The sequence below is a fragment of the Solea senegalensis genome, linkage group LG11 (assembly GCF_019176455.1).
Source record: "Solea senegalensis isolate Sse05_10M linkage group LG11, IFAPA_SoseM_1, whole genome shotgun sequence".
In the NCBI taxonomy this organism is placed as follows: Eukaryota; Metazoa; Chordata; class Actinopteri; order Pleuronectiformes; family Soleidae; genus Solea; species Solea senegalensis.
The window spans coordinates 24123009-24143427 of NC_058031.1; the positions used below are offsets into that span (position 1 = coordinate 24123009).

General features: G+C 46.3%; 2 protein-coding genes across 2 annotated transcripts; both read left to right on the forward strand.

Annotated features, from left to right (window-relative positions):
• Positions 1-759: 759 nt before the first annotated feature.
• Positions 760-11618, forward strand: fgd1 (FYVE, RhoGEF and PH domain containing 1). Its single transcript, XM_044037572.1, has 18 exons — positions 760-1050; positions 2755-3027; positions 3118-3313; positions 3394-4144; positions 4220-4309; positions 4390-4538; positions 4625-4781; positions 4888-5026; positions 5246-5304; positions 5441-5587; positions 5994-6086; positions 6185-6264; positions 6345-6375; positions 6494-6595; positions 6746-6874; positions 7272-7430; positions 7777-7923; positions 7990-11618. The coding sequence occupies exons 1-18, from the start codon at positions 1002-1004 to the stop codon at positions 8254-8256; spliced, it is 3018 nt and encodes a 1005-aa protein (XP_043893507.1). The 5' UTR covers positions 760-1001; the 3' UTR covers positions 8257-11618.
• An 809-nt stretch (positions 11619-12427) lies between these two features.
• tfe3a (transcription factor binding to IGHM enhancer 3a) lies at positions 12428-19843 on the forward strand. Its single transcript, XM_044037573.1, has 11 exons — positions 12428-12719; positions 15230-15328; positions 15425-15499; positions 15782-15947; positions 16034-16201; positions 16296-16394; positions 17493-17613; positions 18021-18077; positions 18181-18256; positions 18552-18699; positions 18767-19843. The coding sequence occupies exons 1-11, from the start codon at positions 12580-12582 to the stop codon at positions 19157-19159; spliced, it is 1542 nt and encodes a 513-aa protein (XP_043893508.1). The 5' UTR covers positions 12428-12579; the 3' UTR covers positions 19160-19843.
• Positions 19844-20419: the final 576 nt, after the last annotated feature.

Below are 20419 nucleotides of genomic sequence, written 5' to 3' on the forward strand. Positions count from 1 at the left end.
AACCAAAGACCAGATCAAAGAATCAAATAAACCAGAAGCAAGACCAGACCAAGACCAGATCAAATAATCAAAGAAACTAGACCAAGACCAGATCAAATAATCAAACTAGACCAAGACTAGATTAAATAATCAAAGAAACTAGACCAAGACCAGAGTAAATTATTAATGAAACCAGAAGCAATACCAGATCAAAGAAACCAGACCAGATCTAAGAAACAATGAAACCAGACCAACAAGACCAGATCAAAGAAACCAGACCAAAGAAACCGACCAAGACCAGATCAAAGCAACCAGACCAGATCAAAGAATCAAAGAAACCAGAACAGCTAGACTAGATCAGAGAGATGAGGCTAACAAGATCACACCAAATAAACCAGATCTGACCAGCAAAACCAACCAGAGACCACATCGGACCTCAGAAATCAGACCAACAAGAGTAGATCAGAACAAATAGACCAGATCTGCAAGACCAGGCCAGAGACAAGTCCAAACTAGACCCAGATATGACCACAGAAACCAGAGCAGCAAGACCAGACCAGACCAGATCTGTAAAGTATATCATTTAATATGTAACCTTGTGACCACATTCACACATCTACTCTCTCCACTGCGCTCTCTCTCTCTCAAAACCGTTGTCATGGAAACCAACATGGAGGAGAGAGAGAGAGTTAAAGCGCTGATAGACCATATCTCTCTCTCTCTCTCTCTCCCCCCTCTCCCCCTCGCTCTGCCCCCGCCCGCCGCTCACACACCGGGCAGCCCACTGAACCAAACCGAGCGGATCTAACCTACTTATCTGCGGTGAAGCGGCATCTGCGGCTCTGCGGTGACTGTGTGTGTGTGTGTAAGAGAGAGAGACGGTGGGTCCGGTCCGGTCCGTGTGCCGCGGTGTGTGTGTCGGTGTCGGTGTCGGTGTGTGTGTGTGTGTGTGTGTGTGTGTGTGTTTCCAGCGGTGCACCGGGAGAGAGAGCCGCTCTCTCTCTCACCAACATTTGTCTTTAATGACCGGATTTGTGTTTTGCTGCGCGATGTACATGGACAGAAGCAGAGGTGAGACACACACACATACATACACAGAGGTGAGACACACACATACATACAGAGGTGAGACACACAGATGCACACACACATACAGATGTGAGACACACAGATGCACACACAGATGCATACATACAGAGGTGAGACACACAGATGCATACATACAGAGGTGAGACACACATACATACAGAGGTGAGACACACATGCACACACATTCACACAGAGGTGAGACACACATATGCACACACATTCACACAGAGGTGAGACACACTTATATACACACACGTCTGCACACAGATACACACAGACACACGTCTGCACACACACTGACAGGGACGGGGGTTGGGAATGACATGACAAACGCGCGCTCCCATACGGTCTGTCATGCACGCGCACACACTGACCGACATCTCGCCGCAGTGAATGTAGGGTAATATGAGTGCATGAGACTGCGTCTGCCGCTGAGGTCACGTGACACATCTGTGCTTAACATCTGGCTGGTAGTTATTGATCCGTCTGATCGATACACACTCGATCATCGTGTGTGCGTGTGCATGTGTGTGCGTGAGACACGGAGGCTCGTGTCAGAAATCCTCTGTCTGCAGCGTCGGACACGCCCCCTACACACACACATACCCTCACTGTCCTGGTCCCCAGTAGAACCTGGACTCTTCATCATCTTTAGAACCTGATTCATCCTCTGCTGCTGCAGCTGTGTGTGTGTGTGTGTGTTGGGCCACACAGACAGCGCCCCCTGCTGCTGAGAACCAGGCTGACGCTGATAACGTGTCTGCAGCAGAGACTCCAGCAGAAACTGATTTTATCCATTGAACAAAAGACTTGCGTAATAAAATCTATGATATCTTTATGTCACTGTGAGACAGACTTTTCTAACAGGAAACTGAAGTTTGTAAACCACTCACTCTCCCACACCAAACCTCAAAGAGAAAATCAGTGATTTTAGCTGGCAGGGACATAGGAGCTGCTGGTCTACTGCTGCCTCGTGTGGTCACTTTGTGTCACTGAGTTAAGTCTAAATGAAATATGTCAAAAGCCGAATTCATTAAAATAAGACATTTGAACTTAGTGATGGAGGCAGCAGTGGCTCAACAACTCCTGTGTCTCTGTGATAATAAAAAAGTCTCTGTGAATAACTGATTAGATTGACGTAGATTTTACTAGTTAAGTGTTTAACTCAGTGGCTGAAACCGGTTTTCCATTTTGTTTTCACTGAGAGTGAAGTAGGTGATTCATTTGCTAAAATATGGCATTAAAAATAATACTAAATGATAGTATAAGTTGTTGGCATGGATGCTAACATGAGCAGCTAGCACCAGTGACACACCACCTCCTGTGTCGCCGCAAGCTAAAATCTCTGACATAGATTTTGTTACACAAGTCTTAAAGCTGTAGTATGTAATTTTTAAATGTGAACAAGATTCAACCCAGACTCAGGTGAGTACCCTCAGTGTTGAGTTAGACTCTCTGTGTTTCATGGTATAGAAGTGTTTGGATCTGGTGTCGCCCGGTGACACGGTTGGACTAGTGATGCTAGAAGTGTTCTGGCAACAAAAGTTACACACTGGAGCTTCTGTCCTCGTGTCTCTGCTCACTGACAGTGAACTGACCTATGTTGTCCTGACAAACATCTAAAACACTTATGTTGTCACTATGTGGGCGTGCACTTTCATCATTGTGATTTATCCCCGCCCCCAGGTCCCTCCTCCTCCTCCAGTCCCAGCCTGCTGACTAAGAGTCTACCTCTGGAGCCGTCCTGTTCACCGTGCGGTCACCAGGTGGCGCTGGATGCTGACACTCCACAGCAGCCGACCTCTGACCTGGGGCTCGTCTCCTCCCCCTCAGACCCCACCTCCCTGGAGAGAGGGGCTCCGGGAATGAAGCAACAGAGCTCGGCTAGTGAGCCGAGACCGTCGGATTTAACTCCACTGAGCAGGAGCAGAGCGCCCCCACCTGGACCCAAACCTCAGGGTAAAACTCTTTATTATCATTCAAACATTTATGTAAATGTCATCGACGGTGATGACATCACTGACTGACCTATTACCCCGTCCTCTACAGTCCCTCCGAAGCCCCCCCACCTTCAGCAGGCGACGCTGTCGCAACCACGACCCAGGGTTCCAGGGAAGCCCCTCCCCCCTCCTCCACCATGTAGACCACTCCCAGCAGATCCCAGAGGGGGGCGTGTTGCGCCCACACGCGCCGATGGCACCGCGTCCCCCACATGTGTCCTGTCACTCATCGAGAAGTTTGAACGGTGAGTTCTGATTGGTCCAAGGTCGCGTGATGATGTTATAGTTTCTGTTTTAATTTGTGTGTGTGTGTCTCTGCATGCAGGGAGCAGATCATCGTAGTTCCTGACATCACTGGGGGGGCGTTATGTCCCCGCCTCCCTGACCCGCCCTCCCCTTGTCCCTCTTCACCACCGTCCACCCTCGCTCCTCCCTTACCTGACGAGGCGCTTCCCTCTCCGGTCAAAGGTCGTGATGACATCACAGCGGGGGATGAGCAGGGTGACCCACAGGCTGATGACGATGATGATCATCATGATGATGATGATGATGATGATGATGAAGATGAAGAGCTGACAGCAGCTTGTCTCGATGACGTCCATCAGAAGCGTTTGTCCATGGAGTCGGGCTGCAGTGCCTCAGAGAAGCTCCTGGAAGAGAAGGTGGTTGCCGTGGAGATGAGGGAGCAACAACAACAACAGCAGCCACCGCTGGACCAATCAGAGCTTCCATCTGAGCTTTTGTCCCTCCCCTCCTCGCAGACGGACGGGAAGCTGGCGAATCGGGACAGTGGGATCGACAGCATCAGTTCTCCGTCACACAGCGAGGAGCTGTGCTTCGCTGGCATTGATGATGGGGGTGTGGTCTACTCTTGCAGCCCCGCCCTTCTGCCCCGTCTCTCCAGCTCATCCTCATATGCTGGTGAGGGAGAGGGGGAGGAGGCGGGCGTGAGGGGAGCGGCGAGGAGGAGGAGGGACTTCTCTGAGGAGGGTGACAGTGACCTGGAGGAGGAGGAGGCGGAGCTTACGCTAGTGCTGCCTCCACCCACAACAACAGAAAGACAGGATTCTGCTGAGGTGAGAAAGGTCAGTGAGGGGTGGAGCCTCACAGGGAGGGTGTGGTCACCTAATCTTTGTCGTGTCTTTGTGCAGATGTCCGTCCAGCAACGGGTTTTCAACATCGCCAACGAGCTGTTGCACACTGAGACCGCCTACGTCTCTAAGCTCCACCTTCTGGACCAGGTGAGTCACCTGACCTGGACCCTGACTGCATGACTGTGTCCCTGTCAGGTTGTAAAGCTGCTCTTGGTCTCCCCCTGCAGGTCTTCTGTGCCAGACTCCTGGAGGAGGCTCGCTCTCGCTCATCGTTCCCCTGTGATGTGGTTCAGGGAATCTTCTCCAACATCTGCTCCATCTACTGCTTCCACCAGCAGTTCCTGCTGCCAGCGCTGCAGAAGAGAATGGAGGAGTGGTGAGGAAGACTCTGCTCTGCCTCCTCTTCTTCTCCTGCTGACTCCTCCTCCTCCTCCTCTGACTCTGTTCCTCCTCTGTGTACAGGGATTCGAACCCTCGGATCGGGGACATCCTGCAGAAGTTGGCTCCCTTCCTGAAGATGTACGGAGAGTATGTGAAGAACTTTGACCGGGCCATGGAGCTTGTCAACACGTGGACAGAGAGGTCAACTCAGTTCAAGAGCATCGTCCATGAGATCCAGGTGAACATCAGCCATGATGAAGATGATGAAGATGATGAAGAATACGATGATGACACTCACCTGGTGGTTGTGTTGTTGTGTGTTGTGTGTGTGTGTGTGTACACAGAGGGAGGAGCGTTGTGCTAACCTGACTCTACAGCATCACATGTTGGAGCCAGTTCAAAGAATTCCTCGTTACGAGCTTCTGCTAAAAGATTATCTGCACCGACTACCAGAGGACGCCCCGGACTGCAGGGACGCCCAGAGTATGAGAAACAAACACACCCACATAAAACACCTCTGTGGTGACAAGGCTAATGTTAGCTAAAGTTAGCAAACATCAACTACCCTAGCCACCATCAGCTAATATCAGCCAATATTAGCTACATAACATACACCAGTTAAAAGCACTTAAAGCAGCTAGTAGCAGGTGAACATGTTAGCTGATGTTAACTAACTAACTAACCTGACATGTCTCTCTGCAGAGTCTCTAGAGCTCATCGCCACAGCAGCAGAACATTCAAACGCCGCCATCAGGAAGATGGTAAGAGTTTAACTGACCTCTGACCCTCAACCCCAGCACCCTCTGTGCTGACTATGGGTGAAAGGTCACACTGTGTGTGTGCAGTAATGACATCACGACCGTGTCCCTCTCTCTCTCGCTCTCTCGTCCCTGTCAGGAGAGAATGAGGAAACTGTTGAAGGTCTACGAGTTGTTGGGAGGAGAAGAAGACATTGTGAACCCGACCAACGAGCTGGTGAAAGAGGGACACATCCTGAAACTGTCCAACAAGAACGGGACGACGCAGGACCGATACCTCATACTGGTCAGTTTAAGTCTATGATATGTTAACAACATGTTCACATCTTCATCTCACTGTGAGACTTTTCCATCAGGAAACTGAAGTTTGTAAACCACTCACTCTCCAACACCAAACCCCAGAAAATCAGTGATTTTAACATCACACACACAAGCTGATCCACTGCTGCCTCCATCACTAAATTCAAATGTCTTATTTTGTAAAATTCTGAAATCCTTTGTTCAGATTTACCTCAGTGACACAAAGTGACAACACGAGGCAGCAGAGGACCCCGTGAGCTAAAATCACTGATTTTCTCCATGGGGTTTGGTGTGGGAGTGCGAGTGATTTACAAACTGACCACACGAGGCAGCAGTGACCCAGCAGCACCTGTGCGTCTCTGATCTTTGACATGTGACCTGTGTCTCTGCAGTTCAGCGACAGGCTGCTGTACTGTGTCCCAAAGCTGCGCCTGATTGGTCAGAAATATGGCGTCCGCGCTCGCATTGATGTGGACGGCATGGAGGTGAGACGTTAAAGTTGGTCACATCTGTTAAACCGGATCATGGTCCAGTACAGAACCCACCCCTAAACTTGCCCTCGCCCATGTCTGTCTCTGTCTAGCTGAAGGAGACGAGCAGCACCGCTGTGTCGAGAACCTTCCTGGTGTCAGGAAAACAGAGGTCATTGGAGCTGCAGGCCAGGTACGCACACATACACACACACACAGTGACACTCACTTGATGATGTCATCATCACTGAGTCTCTGTCTGTCTCTCTGCAGGACAGAGGAGGACAAGAAGGACTGGATCCAGGTACAAACTCATTCTGATGATGAAACACACAAGATCAGCTTGATTCCCTGTGTTAAAAGTGTGTGTGTACACATGCGTGCGTGTGCGTGTGTGTGTGTGTGTGTGTGTGTGTGTGCAGGCCATCCAGGTGACCATTCAGAGACATGAACAGACGATGGAGAGCTCAAGACATTTAACCTGTTCACTACGTGATGAAGAGTCCACACCTCCTCACTCCCCGGTAACACACACACACGCAGAGTCACGCACACACGCACACTCACACACACACACACTCACGCAGATGCACACACACACACGCACACTCACGCAGATGCACACACACACACACACACACTCACTAATTCACTGACTGTGTGTCTTATCTCAGAGTTGTGTGGAGTTGGGGAAACGAGCTCCAACTCCGATCAGAGAGAATGAGGTCACTCTGTGTATGAAATGTCAGGAGCCGTTTAACTCCATCACCAAGAGACGACATCACTGTAAAGCCTGTGGACACGTATGTACACACACGCAACACGCTCAAACACAACAACACACACACACAGTCCAGTCAAATTCAAATTCCATGTTCAAATCCAGTAAGACCTGTAAGAACTGTCCAGTTAGTCAAGTCTCAGTCCAGTAAGACTAGGCCAGTCCAGTTTGTTCAGTCCAGTCCAGAAATTTCAGTCCGGTAAGACTTGTCCAGTCCACTTTGTTTAGTCCAGTCCAGTTACTACACTATGACCAGTCCAGTACTGTATTTCAGGAAATAAACAGAGGTCATTAACTTCAAAATAAAACAGGAAATGAACCAGAGTCCAGGCAGGAACTGGTCATTGATAATCAATATGTATGATATGATAATCAATATGTAAACGAATCAATCATTGTTCATATGTCCGTCTCACCAGGTGGTTTGTGGGAAGTGTTCAGAGTTTCGTGCTCGTTTGTCGTACGACAACAACCGAGCCAATCGCGTTTGTGTGGACTGCTATGTGACGCTGGTGGGTGTGTTTCCCTCGCCCGCCGCACTGAGCAGCAGCACACAGAGGAGGCGCTCAATCCTGGAGGTTAGTGTGACATCACAGAGATGTCCCAAAGACATCACAGAGACGTCATAGTGACATCACAGAGACATCAGAGAGACATCAGAGACATCACAGAGACATCACAGAGACATCACAGAGACATCACAGGGACGTCACAGAGACGTCACAGTGAAATCACCACCACAGACATCACAAAGACATCACAGAGACATCACAGAGACATCATATGACATCATATGACATCACAGAGACATCACAGAGACATCACAGTGACATCATAGTGACATCACAGTCATATCACAGTCACATCACAGAGACATCACATACAGAAAAAGACAGTCTCTCTCTTTCTCTGTTGTTGCCATAGAAACAGGCCTCGCTGGCGGCAGAGAACAGTGTCATGTGTAGTTTCCTTCACCACATGGAGAAGGGAGGGGGGCGGGGCTGGCAGAGGGCGTGGTTTGTCATCCCTGAGAACGAGCCACTGGTGCTTTACATCTACGGAGCGCCGCAGGTAAGTGCCAGTGACATATTACCCATGATGCCCTCTGATAAAGCAATGACACATGTTTGTCTCCAGGACGTGAAGGCGCAGCGCAGTGTCCCTCTGATTGGCTTCGATGTCTCACTCCCTGAGTCAAGTGACCGCCTGGAGAGACGCCACGCCTTCAAGATGTCCCAGAGTCATCTGACGCTGTACTTCAGCGCTGACGGGGAGGAGCTACAACGGCGGTGGATGGATGTCCTGTCCAGGGCCGGGAGGGGGGAGGAGCCTCAGGTCCAACGGCCAATCGTGGAGAGCCTAGAGGAGGAGGGGGAGGAGCTTGCAGAGAACGAAAACACATGATTCTATTGGATGAGAAAGAATGACGATGAAGAAGACAGGGCCTGATGATAGAGATCAGTCCATAATGGCAACACACCCACACACACACACACACAGAACCTATGTATATTTACATTTGCATGACTCCGCCCACTGTCGACACAACATGACCTCTCTTTCTCTCTCTCATGTTGCTTAACCATATCTGACCTGTGTCAGGTGAGCTGGGCGGAGCCTCACTCCCTCCACACCCATGATTCTCAGCTGCTGTCGCCATGGAGACACCTCCAGCCACAGTTGTGACATTGTGAATTTATTCGACGTCGTTCCACGTCTCTCACTGTGATTGGTCGTTTGTTGTGATTACATCATCGACCACAAATCAGCTGACATTTGCTGACAGACTGAACCACGCCTATGTTTACACTCAAACATGTGTCAGTCAGTGGAGCCTCCCTGTGGCCAGTCACAGTACTGCGGCGCTTTGTACCAGTGGTGGAGCAGGGTACTGCAACAACACAAAGAGTCAGAAGAAGACTATATATAAAGTTTAACTGGAGGAGATTTTATACATTCAGATTCTAATCATTGACAATATTAATATATACATTTATATGCGTATATATATGTATATAAAATAAGAATTAATGGTGTGTTCAAAAGTCTGAGCAAAGTCGGAGCAACCTCACAAACGCAAGCCTCCAAGATGGCCGCCACTCACGTCAGTGGTGAAAACACTGATACTTTTACTTTTTAATTTAATTTATGTAAATGGTCGCACCATAAGAAGCAACCTGATCAATTATATAAAGTATATTTGAGGCTAATGAACAAAAAATGTTCTATAGTTTGACTCATGGGCACAAAACGTGCACAGGCATTTACTGTATATACACAATATATACATACATACGTGTACACACACACACACACACAGTTGATGCAGGAAAGTATATTATGATAATAATTATATATGTATATATATATATACATATATATATAAAAACATATACAGTACATAGACACAGTGCTCCTTCCAAAAACATAAACGTGGACACACGTGAACCTCACACCGAACAATGACCCGTCCATCAAGAAAACGTTCTGATGTGTGATGTCATCGCAGAGGTGTGTGATGTCGTCACAGAGCCGTCTGAAAAGCGTGGACGCTGCGTCCCTCCTGAAGAAAACCGCTCAGTGTTAAGTCTGACCTGCGGAAACTCCTCAGTGATGTCACAGCTGCTGAACTACACTTCCCAGCATCCTCTTCTCTGAGGAGTGACCCTGCAGCTTCTCATCACTGCCGCCCTGAAGAAACCCCTGGGATTACAGAACTTCATTTAAATTTAAATTTAAATTTAAATTTAAACCAAACAATTTATTTGTTTCATCGTCAATTTAATTTATAACTGTCATTTAAATTATTTAATATCATGTTTCCCTGGAAAAATTTAAAAAGTGAAATTTAATATGTCAAACATGTTGAACATGAGAAAGCTTCAGTTTTTATTGTGGAGTTTATGAAGAAATGATAATTCATATTTTAAAAAAAAAATCATTGATGATAAAAATATTAACTGTGAGATGTGAGAAGAACCATGACCTCTGACCTCCTTGGGTCATGGACTCGCTGATGTTCAGTTTAAGAAGAGACTCGTTGTTTTAATGATGCTGTTGTCGTTGTTGTTTATTAATCTTGTTGTTTACGTGTTTATGAATCTGCCTTGTGTTTGTTTGCTTGATGCAAAAAGAAATAGTCAAGACTTTTGTAAATATTAATTTATTCTCACGTGGCCCCTCCCCCCCAGTCATGTGACTGTGCAGTGGTGAATTGTTCCTCCCTCAGTTAGAGCCCAGCAGGCGGCCATGTTGGCTTGACTAGCTGAAGGTTCAATTCTCTGTCACACTGTGTTTACTTTGCATTAGCCTAGCGTAGCATCAAGATGGAGGCAGGAGTGAGCATTCATTTAGCTTAAACCAGCTAACTGAGACAACTCAGGCTAATGATGCTAACCGGGGTTAGTGGGTTAACCTTTCTGCTACGGCATGTGTACTTCTCATTTCTGTAACACCTAGACCGTTTGTGATATCAACAAAATTCAAAAACTATGGACTGCTGATCTGTCCAGGGTGTGACTCCGCCTTTCACCCTATGTCAGCTGAGAATGGCACAGCAACCCCACGACCCTCATGTGGAGGATAAAGTGGTAGAAGACAGATAGATGGATACCGGAAAGCAGAGAAATCGAGCTTTGCGCCAATATACTTGTCATTACGGTTGACAACCGCGTAACTCACTCACTCATTGAACACTTTTTGACAATTCTACAGCCATGAAATTCAAATAAATCTAGGCGGCCTGATTATAATGGCGGTCATAAGAGGGTCAAAATGATTTGACTGTGCTGTTATTTAATTAGGCTAACAGTTCAGCTCCTCATCCAGTCTTTGTGCTAAGCTAGGCTAAACAAAATCTGGACAGTGAATTTCTCACAGTGTTGGACTGTGTGGTGCTCAGTGTGTGTGTGTGTGTGATTGTTACAGCGTGTTTTTAGCATGGTTTTAGCGTGTCCAGCAGACTCCGCCCACTGAGGTAACACCTTCATCAGGTGAAAGAGACGGTTCCTAGTTCTGGTTCTAACTGGTTCTGATCAGCGCAGCTTCAGTGACATCACATTCCAGTTAGCGGTGTGGCTTACACTCAGTTTTAAATGTTGCTGAACAGTGGAACGGCTTCAAATGTTTGATTTGGTTGAACAAAAAACTAATTTACAGCCAGTTCAAACCAGTCAGAGCGAGACACTTCAGACCAGTTTTGAGCAGTTTTTTTACTTCCTGTTTGTGCTGATTGTGCCAAGGTTTGTGTTCCTTCATCACAGTGATGTCATCATCCTGCCCCGTCATTAATGGCTGCTGTTACATGGGTTGCTGAGGTCAGGGGTCAGAGGTCAACATTTCTGATTTGAGCTGTGTTATTATGCTGTTACCATGGCAACATTGGGAGGTTGAAAGAAAACAAATACTAATACTAATATTTCAGTTTGAAGATGAGGAACATATGTTTTGACTCAGCTGTCAAAGAACCAATCAGAGGAGTACGAGGCCATGATGGCATGTGACCACAGTGACCCGCCCCTTAGTGGTGAGAGTCTAGTTACCATGACATCCTGCAGGTGTAACAGCAGCATGTCTGTGCTCCCTCTGCTACTTTGTTGTTATGGATTATGGATTGAGTGATTGATTGATTGATTGATTGATTGATTGCAGGTTATTGGTTAGTGGCCGGCCACTGCCTTCCATCCTGTCTGTTACCCATCATGCCTTTCTGTACGAACATGTTTATGAGGATACACAAGAAATAAAAACAAAACTGACTGTAAAAACTGTCATTACTCCTGTCTGTACTACTACTGCTACTATTACTATTACTACTGCTACTACTACTACTACTGCTACTATTACTAATACTACAACTACTATTACTACTACTATTACTATTACTATTGCTACTATTACTACTACTACTACTGCTACGATTACTACTACTTCTACTATTACTACTGCTACTATAACTACTACTATTACTACTGCTACTATTACTACAACTACTATTACTACAGCTACTATTACTACTACTACTACTACTATTACTACTATTACTACTACGATTACTACTGATACTATTACTACAACTACTGCTACTATTACTACAACTACTGCTGCTATTACTACTACTGCTACTATTACTGCTGCTATTACTACTAAGTAAGTAAGTACTAAGTCAATGTGATTGTAACTCATGAAGTGACAGCGCCATCGTGTGACTAAGAAAGTGACACACGAACATCACAGACATAACGGTGCTGACAAAAATCACAAAAAAACGCCATTCCGCTGATGAAACGCTCTGTAAAAATAACCCCGCCCCTTTCTTCTTCTTCTCCCTGGTTGATCGAGTCTACTGTCACGCGGGATCAGTTGGGCTGACGTCACCACACGACCCAACGCCCCCCGCCCCCGGACCACTTCCCGTAACACCGCAGATCAAAACAAACAAAATGTCTGACTTTCTCTCTGAGCCTGAAGGCAGCAGCAGCAGCTGATTGGCTGTTAGAGAATCAGGCGCGTTCCTATTGGTCTGCAGAGAGAAGAGCAGCAGCTGATTGGGCAACGCACACCCTGACTCATATGTGTGTGTGTGTGTCTGTCTGTGTGTGGCAGGAGGAGGCGGTCTTGAACCTCAGACCTGGATTCCCCCTGTTTCTCCTCCTGGTCCTAGTCCTGGTCCTGGTCCTCCCGTGTCTCAGTCCGCTCTGCTCCGTCAAACGTCTCTTATCTGGGGAAATGTCAGCCTTCAGCTCGGACCAGCTCCTCATCGGAGAGCCGGACCGAACCGGAGCCGAGCAACACGGGGAGGCCGGGATCCTGCAGCCGCAGACCGTGTTCGTCATCCTGGACTCGGCTGAAACCCTCAATCTGGTCCGGTAAGTGCGCAAGTTCTTTGAGTAGGTTCAGGACTTTCTTTTACATCAAATCCCATTTAAAATATCAGTGATTTAACCGCCGCCGTGTTTCAGCGACACAAAGACACATGTTTGTGACGGAGGAATGACATCATTTAGAAGAGTTAATCCTCCTGCTGGATTCGGCTCAGACTTCACACACCACACTGGTTGTGTTGATGTATTCACCAACATTCACTGCGATGGCAGCGACAGCATCTCAGACAAGAATATCAGTTAAAAAAGTTAGAATTCTTAACTGAATTCTTAACAAACGTTTAAATGGCGTTTGATCGATGCCGAATAGAACCGGGCTTTATCAAGATAATACAAATGTTATTTCCTGTAAATGTAACTAAATGAGCGGCGGTGACATGCTCTGATTGGTTTAATAGAGGAAATGTTGAATGGGGTTTGGTAACACGGACTCACCAAGACCACCTACATGTGCCGGTTCACCAGAGCAGAGGTCCTGATCACGAAGATGACGATGATGATGATGATGATGAAAAGTTAACATTTCCTGTGAAGATAAAAGCAAATCCCTTTTCTTTTTGTTCCAGTATCAGCTGATGTTTCAAGTTAAATTCAGTATGAATGGAGTTTGGTTTGAGATCCTCAGATGTCAGACACTCAGTCTGGTTGTTGGTATTATGGTCTAACCTTTGACATCTGACCCTGTTTAACCCTCCTGCAATGAGTCATCCAAGATTAAACACACACACACACACACACACACACAGACATAGACAAACACACAGGTAATTTCCCAGGGGAACCACAGAGACAGGCTCAGACTAGCTGTCCCCAGACGTTCCTGAGACATATACACACTCACACACATAGTACAATAAAAACAAGCAGTTTTGTTTGTTTTGTTTTTGTTGTTTTTGAACTGGTGACAAGATAAAAGCAAATGTATGTGTAGTAACTGACATTTCTGTCAGAGGTCTTTTATTTCCGAGAGATTAATGTTTGGACAATGAATCACAACTTGGATTTTTTTGCGTGACTGAAAGATTGAAATATGAGTTAAATACCAGTGTTGTAAATGTAACAGAGTACAAATACTTTGTTACTTATCTGTATTTTTACTTTGTTATTTATATTTTTTACTCCACTACAATTCTGCTAACTATCTTTGTTTCTCATTACTACCAGATAAAATCAGGGGAAGAGGGTATTATGGTCTGTATTTATATAGAGCTTTTCTAGTCTTGTTCTGCTTTGCTCTACAGTTTTCACCCATTCACACATCTTTCACTCACATTCACACACTGCAACATGGACGTAAGTGTCTTTGCTCAAGGACACAAGCAGAGCCAGGAATAGAACCCACAACCTTCCAGTTGAAACACAACTGGCCCTACCACTGAGCCCCTATGGCTCAATCCTAACTCCTCACCAAAACCAGAAACTCTTGAACTTTTGATACTTAAGTACAGTAAATGTCATAAACTTTAAGAACTTCTACTGCTGTGGTGTTATAAAATAAGTGAGTTCAACTTCTACCAAAGTCATTTTCTGGTCACATACTTGTACTTTTACTCAAGTATCACTTTAAGGTACTTTATACAAGACTGGTAAATACTTTACAAGTGACATAATTTTAGTCACAGTGAACAGCAGATCTGATTGTTTGGTTGTTATTTCACAGTGCGTGAATATGATTGTTGGACCTGTTTCAGCTCAGTTTGTGTTAGTGACAGTTGAGCTGTCTTCTCTCTTACACACACACACACACACACACACACACACACACACACACACACACTCTCAAAATCTCCCACGACCCATGTTTAGGTTCTGAGTGCTGACCCATCATCGGTCATGTGTATTTCCAGCTCTTCACTGTAGATCTCTCAGGGTTGTTGTTGTTGTTGTGTGACATCATCGAGCAGATGTTTGTGACAACAACAAGTGTAAATGCAAAAGTGTGAAAAATGACATGGACGTTTAAAAAAATACTCAAACCGCTGACTGAGCAAGGGGAGGGGCCTGAAGCAGCATGTGGCTCTGTAGGAAGTGAGTCAGCAGAAATTCACACACACACACACAGAGGTTTGTGCAGCTATTCTTCTCAGGACGACTCTGCATAGACTTCCATTCATTTAAACAGACGAAACAAAAAGTATTTTCATTAACCTTAACCATAACCGGGTAATAACTAAGACTAACCTTAACCTAACCACAATTCAAATCTTAGTCCTAAACTTAACCAGTTCCTCAGAAATGAGGTTCTGCCTCATTAGAACCAGGTTCTGGTCCTGACAAGGTCAGTGTTTATGACAGAAAACACACACACACACGCAGTCATGTGAACAGGTGGATCACATGACCAGTCAGGGACGCTGTTCAGGTGTAAACAGGAACAGCATTAATTCCACAGCTCAGACTGTAATAACAGCCTGCTCCTGTAGAGGGCGCTGTTTCACTGCTTTCAATGACTGTGCTGTGTTTTGGAGGCATCTGATTGGTTCTCTGTGGTTCAGGGTGGAGTCTGGGATCGTCGCTGACATCGAGGTCGACAGTTTGCTGCCATCAGGCTGTGACACTTTCTACCAGATCAAGAGTCAGCCAATCAGCATGAGGTAACACACACACACACACACACACCTAGAAAAACTTTATTGTTTCTGTTTGGACATGACACACAGTGTGATGTCATCATCTCTTTGTCCCCTCAGTACATCTGATGCAAATTGCTGTTCTTCAGCATCATCATCATCATCATCCTCACTGCCCTCAGTAATGTCATCCAGGTAATACACACACACACACGCACACACATTCAGACTTAATCTAGATTCATTTCTTTGTTAAAGTTGACTCAATTCAGGTTCATATCATCTTTAATCTTTAATCCAGGTTCACACCAGATTTAATCCAGGTTCACACAAGATTTAATACAAATTCACAACAGATATAATCCAGGTTCACACCAAAACTTTTTTTTTTTTACATTACTGTGTTAAACTAGATGATGAAGACCAGCACATTCTCTTTTCTCCTCTCCTCCACTTTTCTCCTCCTCCTCTCCACAGGGTGTTGCTGCGTCAGGACCTGATGCGTCAGCAGGCTCTAGAGGAGGAGCAGAAGGAGGCACAGCAGCAGCTCCGCTCAGCAGACTCCTCCTCCTCGTTGCCTGTCTCAGTAGGCGTGTCCTCCAACTCCAGACCTCCCGCTCAGGTTCCTGTGGAGGTGCTGAAGGTGGGAGGAGCTTAAAATATCCGTTAATATAAAGTTTGTTGTTCTTCTGATCGTCTAACGTTTCCCACAATGCACCTGTGCCTCAGGTGCAGACTCACCTGGAGAACCCGACCAGGTATCACATCGAGCAGGCACAGAGGCAGCAGGTGCGTCAGTATCTCTCAGCAAATCAGAGACCAGCTGCTCTCTCGCCAAGCCACTCCCCCCACCTGAGCTCCACCCCCGGGCTGAAACCAGTGGATGGCAAACAGGAAGTGAGAAAGACAAATACATAAACGATGTTACCATGACGACATGAAGTGGTCTAAAGATGGCCAACCTCTCCTGTCCTCTGATTGGTTAATTCAGATGGAAGAGACTGTCATTGATGACATCATCAGTTTGGAATCCAGCCTCAACGACAAGTTTCTGACACTGATGGATTCTGAACTTCAGATCGCAAACACGGTACGATCCAAAAATACATTTAATCCAGATTAAATCTGGATGAAATCAACCTGGTTTCAATCTGGATTAAATCTGGATGAAATCAGTGTGAACCTAGACTCAATGTGATGTGAACATTGTACTGAATCTGGTGTGAACCAGGAGTAAGGTTGTTGTGAATGTGTAGAACTGATGTGAATCTGGATTAAGTCGCTGTGTGTGTGTGTGTGTGAGAAACAGTGTGTGTGTGTGTGTGTGTGTGTGTGTGTGTGTGTGTGTGTGTGTGTGTGTGTGTGTGTGTGTGTGTGTGTGTGTGAGTGTGTGAGATAATGACGCTCACTGGGAGGGTTTTTCTGTTTCTTAAAGAGACGTTTCCTCATTTTTTAACAGTTGAAAAGAGAAAGAGGAAGAGAAGCCTCTCAGAGCCTGACTGTGTGAGTGTGTGTTGGTGTTTGTGTGTATGTGTTAGTGTGTGTTTATGAAATCATAAAAAGATGAGAATTTTAGTTTTACTTCCAGATCATGAGAAGAGGAGGATTAAACCTGAGGTAAACTCACTTTGTTTTAACGTGTGTGTGTGTGTGTGTGTGTGTGTGAGATAGAGAGAGAGAGAGAGAGAGAGAGAGAGAGAGAGAGAGTCTGTGTGTGTGCGTGTTCAGGACCAGACTGCTCCTGGTTTAGGTTCTGGTTGGACTGAGATGAATGGATGTCACTGCAGTGTGTGTGTGCTTGTGTGTGTATGTGTGTGACCTCTGACCTCTTTCTTATAATATCTGTGTAAAGCAGTGACAGAGCAGCTGTGTGTTAGACTGGATCATCATTATTGATCAGTAATAACTGCACACTAAACATGCCTTATTATTGCCATCTAGTGGCAGAGAGTATGTACTGCTCCCGCCTGACTGTTAATCTGTTTGAAAATAACACTTCTCAGAACTGTCTCTTTAAAATGTGAGTGAGTGTGTGTGTGTGTGTGTGTGTGTGCGTGCGTGCGCTCACGCACGCGTTTGTTACTGTGTGTGTGTGAGTGACATGATGCTCTGGATTTCGCCTGTCACACTCTGATTGATCAGTTTCTCCGTCAGCAGCTGATCGTGTCTTCTGATTGGTTGGTTTCAGTTGCCAGTGTCTGGTGCCATGTTGGATGTTTATGGCGGCAGTGGTGAGATGGCCACGCCCACCATCACCGTTAGCAACAGCTGCCCGGCAGAGTTGCACACAGTCAAGACGGAGCTGTGCGGTGGGTCACTGACACACACACACACACCAACAGTCTGCAGAGCTGACGTGTCATTGGCTGAGTGAAGCCCCTCCCATCACATTTTCCCTGTTTTCTGCTGAAAAATCTGTTCTTCACTTTCATGAGTCAGCATCACGACTTCCTGTAAATACACATGCACACACACACACTGGTCAGCTTACACTTCCTGTTCAGTGTTAACATGTTCCAGATGTTTTTTGATCTTTACAAAATAAAAGTACAAACGTCAACAGGAAGTGAACACTTTCCTTACAAAATAAAAGTACTGTGTCTAGTTTCAGCTCAAGGTTCACCTGCTGATCGTCTGTGTTTGTTTACACCTGTGATGTTTGTTTACACCTGTGATGTTTGTTCACGCCTGTGATGTGTGTTTACTCCTGTTGTAGAGGTGGAGACCAAAGCTCTGATCAAAGAGAGACAGAAGAAGGACAATCACAACCTCAGTGAGTTCTGTGTGTGTGTGTGTGTGTGTCTTCTTCTGTAGTTTTAACATACCTGTAGCTGAGGCTCCGCCCCCTCATTATAATTTTGTTGCTTGTGTTTCAGTTGAGAGGAGGAGGAGATTCAACATCAACGACCGCATCAAAGAGCTCGGAGCTATGGTGCCCAAATCTACAGAGCTGTCAGTGAATGCACCACCACTCACTCTCACACACACACACACACACACACACACACACACACACACACACACACACACACTGTCAGTGAACACACCACACACACACTGTCAGTGACACACACACTGTCAGTGAACACACCACCACTCACTCACTCACACACACACACAGACCACAGTACTAAATACTGCAGCAACTGCAGTATGGCTATATGATCAGGGGCGGGGCTTATCTGAACCCCTCTGTTTAGAGCTGTATGTTAAGGAGGCGTGGCCTGTGATGTGATTGGTCGCTCAGGGAGACGCGCTGGAACAAAGGAACCATCCTGAAGGCGTCGGTGGATTATATCAGAAAGCTGCAGAAGGATCAGCACCGAGTGCGAGACATGGAGGAGCGTCAGAGGAGGCTGGAGAGCACCAACCGCTCACTCATGCTGCGCCTCCAGGTGAGGAGCAGGAGGAGTAGTGTAACGCTGTCACTTGACTCTCAGCTGATGTTTGTTTGTGTTTCAGGAGCTGGAGCGTCAGGCTCATCTCCACGGCCTCTCCTCCTGTTCCTCCTCTTCCTCTCCTGCCCCCGCCTCTTCCTCCTCCTCTTCCTCCGCTCTGCTCTCCCCCTCTCTTCCTCTCCCCTTCTCCTCCTCCCCCTCCTCATCCCTGGTCACGCCCTCTCTGGATCTGGACGTGCTGAGCTTCGCGGAGCTAGACGAGCCTCAGACGTCGGCATCTGTCTTCTCGCCGGACCTGATGTGTGTGGGTGTGTCGGAGCTGACGGCACTGCATGGACTGAACCACCTGCTGATGGAGGAGGGGGCAGGAGGGGAGGGGTGTGACCCGCTGCTGTCCTGCGGAGCGTCCAAGAGCAGCAGCAGGAGGAGCAGCTTCAGCATGGATGAGGACCTCTGATAACATCATCACTCACACACACATCTGATTGGCCAGAGCTGGCGGCGGGACTTAAACCAACTGGGATATTTTTTTTATTTTTTGTATAGAAATATTTTTCAAAGATCATAGAACATCATGGTAACCATGGAAACATGTTATACTTCCTCCAGTGTAACCATGGCAACTGTCATGTTGTCTCATTTTTTTCATCTTGATTGAAAACGGGTTTTCAGTAGCGTCAGCGTTAGCAGCTGTTTTTACTCAGCTAGCATGCTACCAGCTAGCCCTCATCTGTGACATCACAGCAGGTTACCATGACAACCACAAATCCTGCTGTTACTTTGTATTCTGTTGGAGGTGAAAATGTAACAGAAACCTTCATCATCATCATCACTATCACTGTCAAACCTGTTTTTGTCCGATCAGAGCAAAGAAACTTCTCACTCAAACACTTAGACACACAACACAGTGATGACGTCATCACCGTGACAGTGACCTCGTCACAGCAACAGTGTGACGTTATCACAGTGTGAGAGTGTTAATGAAGCTCTGGATGACATCATCTTCAGGAAGTGATTTCACACTTGAGTCTTATTACCGTAGCAACAGTCATAAGAAGGGAATCATTAATGTTTAATGTTCATGTTAGTGTTTTTTTATAGATCAAACTTTTATAGAGAAATAAAATCAGTGAAGATCTGACTCTGTGTCTCTTTGACAGACAACAAATCATTCATCAGGTCAAAGGTCAGGAGGGGTCTGTAGTTATCACAGGATGTTGGAGTCCACTCTTTAGATGAACACCAGGGGGCAGTGTATCCAGCAACAACCCATCACTGTGTCTGTAATCATATTTAACCTCTGACCTGCTGATAGGCTCCGCCCCTTGGGTTTGAACGACCATGTGGAGAGTGTCTTTGATGTTGTATGTCCCAGAGGTCAGAGGTCAGGTGGCACTGTCATTTCAGCGATTTCCTGTTTCCTGTTTGGATGTTCTGGCACGTTTGCCTCCACCAACACACACTTTTCCTGTCCCTGCAGGAGCAACTTCCTGTCCCACCCAGCCCCGCCCCCCACCTCTGCTGTCAGTCACAGACAAACAAACAGTGGACAGAATACAGTGCAGTTCACACCAAACCCCACAGAGAAAATCAGTGATTTTAACATCACACACACAGGAGTTGTTGATCCACTGCTGCCTCCATCACTCAGTTCAAATGTCTGATTTTGTCATTTCGGCATTTAAAATCCTTAATTTGCATTTATGTCAGTGACACA

Coding starts and splice junctions, on each gene's coding strand:
- fgd1 (XM_044037572.1), top strand. CDS start 1,002: ATGACCGGATTTGTGTTTTGCTGCGCGATGTACATGGACAGAAGCAGA. Junction 6,087..6,184: donor TTGATGTGGACGGCATGGAG/GTGAGACGTTAA, acceptor GTCTCTGTCTAG/CTGAAGGAGACGAGCAGCAC. Junction 7,924..7,989: donor ACATCTACGGAGCGCCGCAG/GTAAGTGCCAGT, acceptor GTTTGTCTCCAG/GACGTGAAGGCGCAGCGCAG.
- tfe3a (XM_044037573.1), top strand. CDS start 12,580: ATGTCAGCCTTCAGCTCGGACCAGCTCCTCATCGGAGAGCCGGACCGA. Junction 12,720..15,229: donor GAAACCCTCAATCTGGTCCG/GTAAGTGCGCAA, acceptor TCTGTGGTTCAG/GGTGGAGTCTGGGATCGTCG. Junction 16,202..16,295: donor CAGTGGATGGCAAACAGGAA/GTGAGAAAGACA, acceptor TGGTTAATTCAG/ATGGAAGAGACTGTCATTGA.